Below are 8,554 nucleotides of genomic sequence, written 5' to 3'. Positions count from 1 at the left end.
TCATGGTTACAAGAGCAAGGGAAGTGCTCCAGTACAGGGAATCCAAGGATTCAAAGGTATAAACTGGCATTAAAATGAGGACTGGCAGAAAGTGGGGGACACAGATGGCTGTGGACCAGGCTGAATCACGGTTGTGTTACAGAGAACTTGTCGGATCAGTCGTGACTGGCAGGATTGGAAACCATTCCAACAACCCACCACAAAAAGCTGGAGGGAAAGGAAAGGTGGGACCAGGTCCAACACGAACTGAGGGCTGGGGTTGAAGAGCAGCATGCCAGCCAGTGGATGGGATTGAGGCAACAGGAAGCATGGACCAGTTGGGAAGAAGCCATGGACAGAATGGTCTCATGGCCGGAGCTGTGGAGGGCTGAACCTTACCGCATCAAATTCCTCTTTCAATCTGTCTACAATGCCCAGCCCATTGAACCTCTTCTGTCGGAACAAAGTTGAAACTCCAACATGTCCCTTGTGCCAATAAAGAGGAACTCTGGAGCACATCAGCAGCAGCTGCCCTTAAGCGCTAGGAGATGGCCACTATTGCTGGCACCATGTTTCAGGCGGTTGCTGAGTCCATCAACACTGCCATTGGCTTACAAGTGCTTGCAACCACCAAGGCACGAAATATCATTCATAGGAGCTGGAGAACAACCACCTCCCGAACTGAAAGCCCAAACAGGCCTTCAGGGAACAGCAAAGGAGTAGCAGCTAAGGGTGGACCTGGGAAAGCAACTGAAATTCCCTGAAACATTGTGGAAACCAGCCTTAGACCAGACATCTTCCTGCTCTCAGAGACATCCAAGCAGGTCATCTTGTTGGAACTACAGTGCCCTGGGAGGAGAGGATGGAGGAAGCCATTGAGAGGCAGAAAGAGAAATACGCGGAGCTGGTGGAGGGGTGTTGCAGATGGGGGTTGCACGTGCAATGCTTGCCCATTAAGGTTGGGGAAAGGGGCTTTGCAGAAAAGTCACTCTGCAAGGCCTACAGCCTCCTGGGCAACACAGGGGCACGCAAGAGAAGAGCCATCAGGACAGCTCCCGAGGCTGCAGAGAGAGCTTCATGATGGCTGTGGATCCTGAGGGACGAGTGGTGGGCGAATGCTTCTTGGAAGCAGGCCAGGAACTGATCACTCCCGGTCGGGTCGCCTGGGCAAGGGGGTCTGAAGTTGAAAGGCCCAAAACCCCCTGTGACCCCAGGTACGATCAATGATGATGTGTTTGAGAAACTACATCACAAGAAGTATTTGCCAACCATGTCCATCCATCGTCATCATCCATCATCATCTTCCGCTTATTCTTTACTAGTAAGGGTCGCGGGGTGGGCTGGAGCCTATCCCAGCATCTACGGGCGAGAGGCGGGGTTCACCCTGGACAGGTCGCCAGTCCATCACAGGGCCAACGTACAGAGACGAACAACCATTCACACTCACATTCATCCCTACGGTCAATTTAGAGTATCAATCAGCCTAGTCCCCAAATTGCATGTCTTTGGACTGTGGGAGGAAGCCGGAGTACCTGGAGAGAACCCACGCAGGCACGGGGAGAACATGGAAACTCCACACAGAAAGATCCCACGCCCAAGCTGGGACTTGAACCCGGAACCTTTTTGCTGTGAGGCCACAGTGCTGACCACTGCACCACCGTGCAGCCGGCCAACCATGTCACACAACTTAAATCTGTTTATTTCTGCTACTTCAACACTTTAAATGACTGTCTAATGTAAAGCAGTATGCAGTGAAAATGTATTTGACAGAAATGTGCATTTTGAATAAATTATGATGAACAATGACAGCATTCTTTGCTTAAAGCGACCATGCTATCTTTGTTGTGATTCTAATATAACATTTTATTTTGGCATACCACATACCACAGGGTGTTGCTTGTGCTGAAAAAGACCTTTGAGGAGGAATTTTTTGAAATGACCATCGTAGCATTTTGTCTTCGAAAAGGAAAATAAAACAACATGAACACGAAACTAGTGTTCTAAGAGATATGAGAGATTTGATTGCCCATGTTTATAGGAGGACACACCACATTTCTTGGTAACAATTCATATTAGCAAAATAAAACAAAACCAAAGTTTCCTTTGAAAATGTGAACCGGATGTACTGATCGGATTCCTAAAAGCTTGATGGTTCACCGCGGCTCATTGGACCGGATAAACGGGTTCTGTTGAAGGTGGTCGGTCACGTACCAATGTGAAAAGGAAACGGATCCATGTAGATCTCATTCAGTCATGAAGGGTGAGTGCTGCTACCCGGGGCATCGAGCAACAGGAAGCGCCTCCGAGTCCTGGCACAGTAAACACACATTTGCATAACACATGGACTTTTACGACGGTCATTTGCGTTGCCTACGCATCACCGCGGGAGACACACACAAATAAGCTTTCACCGAATTCGCTGGAATATCCCAAACTTACTATTCATTGTTTCAGAGAAAATGAATAGGCCTGTAATTTGTATGCATAAATTGCGGGGTATTGAAAGAGCATCAAATATAAACACTGTTTTCCTCTCTTTAATTCTCAGGGACTTTTTTCAGTTCCTTGTGAGAAAATGGCAAATGGTAGGCAACAGTATTTCGCCAAACAAACAAAAACAAAACAAAGAAATAAATACATCTCGATTAATCTCTCAATCTAAAGATGTATCTTGGACTTGTTAACATGTGTTTAAACCATCTCAGTTATCTATAGTGGTAAATGGCAACATAATAACACACCGTTTAACAATATGTAGATGGAATTTCTCTGCAGAACGGACGCTTTGGTGATTTTAGAGAAAGTCAAGGTCTGAATACCTCTTCTACCGAGTAGTTGTTACATTATAATTATTTTACAATTATTAATAATACAAAATAATTAACCCAAACCCTAAAACAACGGCTGCAATCGTGGTAAATAACAAGATTAATCATGCTAGTAACTGTTGTTTAAAATGTTTAATATTATTGACACATTTCAGTGAGTTAGGTTTAAACAGTTAAGCATCGCCCCCTGGTGGACACTTTGGAGAACTTATCACCCTCCTCCGGCTCACCGGACGAGTTGTCATGGCAACTGTACAGCATGCGCTCACAAAAACAAGAGCTTGACCGTTCACCGACACTTCTCTCGACACTCGACATCTACGGCGCCATCTTCCTCTCGCATTTACCGGCCAGGAAACCAGACTTATTCGAGCTGAGCGGACGGCAGCTGGCCGAGCAGAGGCGAGGATGAGCGGAGCCAAAGCCCGCAGCGACGCGCCTGTTGCTGACAACGTCTCCGGCGGCGGGCACAGCATTGCGGCTCCTCCGCGGGACCGCAAACAAGCCAGCGGAGGGGTTCTGAAGAGGCTGAAGTCCCGGAGGAGCCAGGTGGACAGTAGGCCCGTCACGGAGGAGGAGCTGCGCTCTCAGAGTGGACACACCACGCCGGAAGATGTTCTGGGACTGCGGGTGGCCACTCGAGGTTTGTTGGTGGTTCTTGTTCCTAGTCCACATTGGCTTTTATATAACTGATGCTCTTCAGTGCCAATGATGAGCTTAAAGCGTATTTCAGCGGGGTCATACTAATACACATATATATATATATATATATATATATATATATATATATATATATATATATATATATATATATATATATGTATATGAAATAACATGAAATAACGGAAAACTGTATTTTAACAGGAAGTTTAACAGTAAGTGAGTGAGTTCATGTTTTACGATCCCATCACGTCACACCGAAGCTGATGCAGCGGCTGTGACATCAGATTGTAGTGCACAGCTCAAATATGAGAGGCAGAGACAAATGGATTAGTGTAATACCACAGTTTATGACGTCATTAGATTGTCATAATCAGTCTTTCTAACTGTAGGGGCTTGTAACTCTTTTCTTTTCATTTGTATTGAAGTAGGACTGCGTATTTAAGAGTAGAGTGAGCGTGTTTAAGTGTTAGAGAGAATTTTGCTTGTAATCGTTGTACGCGTTTTAGTCTTTAATCATGTGAAGCTGAAAACCGCTGAAATCTTCATTATGTTTCTGTGTATCATTGTTGCAGGCTACCTCTGTAAACCAGAGGACAACATATATAACATTGACTTTGTGCGCTTTAAGATCAGAGACTTGGAGACTGGAACTGTTCTGTTTGAGATCGCCAAACCTCCACACACAGGTACTGTTCCAGCCCCCAGCCTCGGGAGCGCTGCTGCATGATTGTGTATTTGTTCTCCCACGAGTGTGAAAGTGAATGCTACCAACTTAACATCATTAGTTGAAGAAGACAGGTTTAGAAACATGCAGTGCTTGTGATTTATGATGTCTCTTTGTAACAGAGGAAGAAGAGGAGAAGCGAGAGGGCGACGCCAGCGCGGGTCGGTTTGTGCGCTACCAGTTCACCCCGGCCTTCCTGCAGCTGAGGACCGTGGGAGCTACGTGAGTGACTCACACGTCACTAACTGGAGCAACCGGATCAAGACTTACCTAACAATGACAATGTATTGTCATTGCTATTGTCAGCTATATACCCGGTGTTTGTGTGTTTGTGTGTGTAGCTATGCAGTGCGTGTGTATTAATTTCACAGAAACCTCTCTGGGTTGTTCATTCAGGGTGGAATTCACAGTCGGAGACAGGCCTCTAAACAACTTCCGTATGATCGAGAGGCACTATTTCGGCGACCACCTACTGAAGAGTTTCGACTTCGACTTTGGCTTCTGTATCCCGAACAGTCGTAACACCTGCGAGCACATCTATGAGTTCCCTCAGCTGTCCGAGAGCCTGGGTGAGCCTCCGCCATGACCAAAACCCCATGTTGAAAATGTATGCTATCATTCCGCACATGTGTGAGATCAGACACAACTTCGTCCGACTGGTCAGAGTTTAGGTTTAGAATCAGGTGCATATTAAGGAGGGAGGGGACAGGTGCTGCCTCTCCTCAGGACTATGTGAACACTATACCCACATGCATTATGTAGAGTTGTTAATCGCTGCAATCATTCCTCCTATCCAATTCTGCCTTTGCAAGTGGCACCACACTGCAGAGGCATCCGGGGTGGAGTAACTTCTCATAGGTTTGATGTCACTACGTATGTATTTGCTTCTTTTAAAAGTAGGTTGAATCTACACACGTAACAGGAATTGTGCTATAAATGGATGCGATACTGTGGACGAGGGTTGGGCTTTGATCGAATTAAGGCGGTACCACGGGGGGGGGGGGGGGGTCACATTCATTAAGCCTCATTTTGTTACCTGAGAACACTTCAGAGTGAGAATGGAAAGCTTACGTTAGAGGAAGAGTGAGACTGTGTGATGTCATCCCGCAACCGGCTCAAGTATATCACACAGATTCGGAGAGAAAAAAAAAAAATCACACTTCATTTATGGACATCAGGCAGAGGGCAGTGAAACTGAGAGCCGGTCCTAATGATGCATTGAAAATAGACCAAAAACTAAATGAAAAAGCTCAAGTACAATGAGCATGCAGGGCAATAGTAGTGAGCTGACAGCAGCCCCGAGTGTGGCTGCACTTTTCCAAATATGACGCGAAGTTGGCAGCACATCTAACCTGAGGAAACATCATGTCACACACTAAATATACCTCAAAACTGTCGAATGGAGCGTTTTTGTTGGCCTGAAAGTCCCCCACAACGGCTGCAGCTAATATTAGCAGCACATCTGGAGCAACTGAAGCTATGTTTCGGTTATTGTAAAGAGGAAAAAAAGAAAGAAAAAAAAAAAAAGACGGGTAGCAAAATGTGGGATACAAGTAGCGATGTCTGTGCAAATGTGAAAGGGTCAGAACAATAAGAATCCTTAATGGTGTAAATAATAATAATAAAAAAATTAAAAGTTCAGTCACAGATAATATCTCTCTTTATTTTAGTGCTTATTTGCACCAGGAAAATTCATGGATTATCGTGATGGAATATGTCCTGCTAGAACCCCTGTAGGACGTTCCTGTAATATTATTGGAAGTTGTGGGACGTTGAACCTAAACAGAATCAAAAAACCATTATGGGTTGTATAGTAATGCCACTGCAGGTTCTGCAAACATCCTGAGAACATAGGGTAAAGATCTTGAGGGAACATTCTAGAGTGATGTTCCCTTAAATCCCAGAATGTCTATTAAATAACGCCCCCCTACTCTCTAAAGAACCGTGGAACGTTACAAGGACAGCATCTTTTACACCAGCAGGGAAGTGTCCTCTTTAAAAGCACTCAAAGGAATGTTTTCATACTATGACCTACCGAGAACCTTTAGGGTATGTTTTCTTTCAATGTGACCATAAAATAATCCAAATAGAACCTTGAACTGCTGGGTTCTCAGATAATCCTTCCACTTGCACGTCATCCACCCACTGCCAGTGTGGACGGCCGCGATCGATACATCTTTCGGTGTTCATAAGGAGCACAAGAGCATCGTAAATCTGAAGCTGTTGTTTAGCGCTGTCACGTAAAGAGGAAATACTGACCTGCTCCTGTTGCCTGATGTATTAAATGCCAATGCAGCGCTTCCGGTTTTGTCAGATCGTTTTGGGATATCATCGGAATTTCGGCTCTAACCCTCAATGTCGTCACTGATGTGTCCCTGAGAACTTCACGATCCTAATCAATAGTTCCATAGGGTTGATCGAATCAATTACGCATATATTTAGAACCGCGTTTGTTGTGATTGCTGACCCGCTGCTGTTGTTCTGTTTTGCAGTGCGTCAGATGGTGGACTGTCCTTACGAGACCCGCTCAGACAGCTTCTATTTCGTGGAGAACAGACTGGTCATGCATAACAAGGCAGACTACGCTTACAACGGAGGACAGTGATATCTGCCCACAACCACCCAAACACACACATTCATAAAGATACACACACTCTCACACACACACACACACACACATGCATGCACGAAGCTGAATTTACACACGCAAACAGACAATAACCCACTTTATGTGTTTGAAAAGATGAATTACAGATTCATTGTTGTCAACCTCGGGCAAAGAATGGTTTGACATTAACCACGGTCCGATGGTCCCAGGCTGGTCAACTCTGGTCACCATGGCAACTTTCATAATCATTTCAACTCATTTTAGTTTAGCATTGTTTAGATTCACAGGTCCGTGCTTTGCTCCGAGAGACTGAGGTCCGCCCAGGGTTTGTTGCTACACTGGGTGGAGACAATTATGTAGTTGTAGGTGCAATCAAACGTCTTCAAGTTGACCCTCTACCATGGAGAAGTGGAGGACCCATTAGCACCACCAGCAACTGTGCTTTGTTACACCCGCTGCAGTAAATTCCCACCAAGTTTTATAATACTTTTCACATCAGTGGAGAAACCTGTTCATTGCTTCAAAAACAACATGATTAATCCAGCACTTCGCTCTTTATGTTTCTGGTTTGTTTCACCACAGAGGAATATTTGGGGACATGGGGGGGGGGGCATCATTTCCTGGGAGGTGTGTTCTTGACAAAATGTCAGCAGTTTAGGTTTGTGCGCAGCTGTTTTTTTACCAGATTTAAAATTTCCATTCAAGCAACTGCCTGGTGTTCACACGTCAGTAGACTTACCTGGCGTTTCAAAGCTCAGAAATACAGGGTCCGCGCACCAAAATGCACTAATTGCGTGTCTTACGTTTAGTTAGCAGTTATATGTAAACAGTTGATTTTCGATGTGCAGATCTTTTTTTCTTTCGCTAAGTTTTTTTTTCTTTTTCTCAGATCTATCACCCATCCCGTTCAGGTAATGGATGTGTGTGCCGTGCTCTTTCATGCAGCTGCAGAGGACCCAGACACATTAAAGGCAGACAATGAAGTAAAGAAACAGCATTAAATGTTTAGGGTGAATAGAAGCGGCAGTAATTTTTGTTGAGGATGGAGCACATGAAAAGATGTGCTGTCGGTACAGCGAGCTGAATAAACGCTGTCAGGAATCAGAACACGACCTTTAACACGGTAGTAGAAGGTAACGTGCGAAGTACAGCTACAGAACTTACAGGCACCTGTTAAGACCCGTGGAGAGACAGATGGAGAGGAGACACGAGAGAAAACACTCCTCTGTTCGGAACAGTATCCTGTTCAGTTCTGACATTTGAGCCACAAAAAAGGTACTTTGGCCTCCAAATTTGGGGTCTTTGCATGTGTCGCTACGATGAGTCTGATGCTGCGGAGGGTCAGTGTCAGTGTCAGCTCTCACATAGAAACGGAGAGCCTCTGTTGCAAAGAGATTAAAGATAGTTTATTAGATCTCTTTTTAATTGTGGACGGAAGTGCAGAAAACCAAAAGGAGACTCATCACTCTCGTGTTAATGTGATGTGTGTCTCTAACACCTGCAGTGGTGATGAGATGATGAGTCTCCTTCCATCCATTTTCTTTACCACTTATCTGTTAAGGGTCGCAGGGGGGAGGTGGAGCCTATCCCAGCTGACATTGGGTTGACCCTGGACGGGTTGCCAGTCCGTCACAGGGCCATCAGGAGCAATTAGCCTAATTGCTCCTGATGGCCTGACATGTCATGGTCACCAGGGGGAAGTGAGGATCGAACCAGCGACCCTGCGGTTGCTGGACGGCCACGCTACCTCTG

At 45.4% G+C, this 8,554-nt stretch overlaps 1 protein-coding gene across 1 annotated transcript in view; it reads left to right on the top strand.

Moving 5' to 3' along the window:
* The first annotated feature begins 3,003 nt into the window (after positions 1-3,003).
* Positions 3,004-8,554, top strand: part of LOC147267748 (protein unc-119 homolog B-like) — a 6,373-nt gene continuing 822 nt past the window's right edge. The window contains exons 1-5 of the mRNA XM_086198787.1: positions 3,004-3,450; positions 4,043-4,156; positions 4,317-4,416; positions 4,591-4,763; positions 6,687-8,554. The exon at positions 6,687-8,554 is cut by the window's right edge and continues 822 nt beyond it. Of these exons, the coding sequence (XP_086054913.1) occupies positions 3,216-3,450; positions 4,043-4,156; positions 4,317-4,416; positions 4,591-4,763; positions 6,687-6,799 (735 nt within the window). The 5' untranslated portion in view covers positions 3,004-3,215 and the 3' untranslated portion in view covers positions 6,800-8,554. The remainder of the gene's footprint in view (positions 3,451-4,042; positions 4,157-4,316; positions 4,417-4,590; positions 4,764-6,686) is intronic.

The sequence above is a fragment of the Aulostomus chinensis genome, chromosome 3 (assembly GCF_037954235.1).
Source record: "Aulostomus chinensis isolate RoL2024-O1b breed Wild chromosome 3, RoL_Achi_v1.0, whole genome shotgun sequence".
Taxonomy (NCBI): Eukaryota; Metazoa; Chordata; class Actinopteri; order Syngnathiformes; family Aulostomidae; genus Aulostomus; species Aulostomus chinensis.
This window is presented reverse-complemented; position numbering and strand designations above follow the sequence as displayed.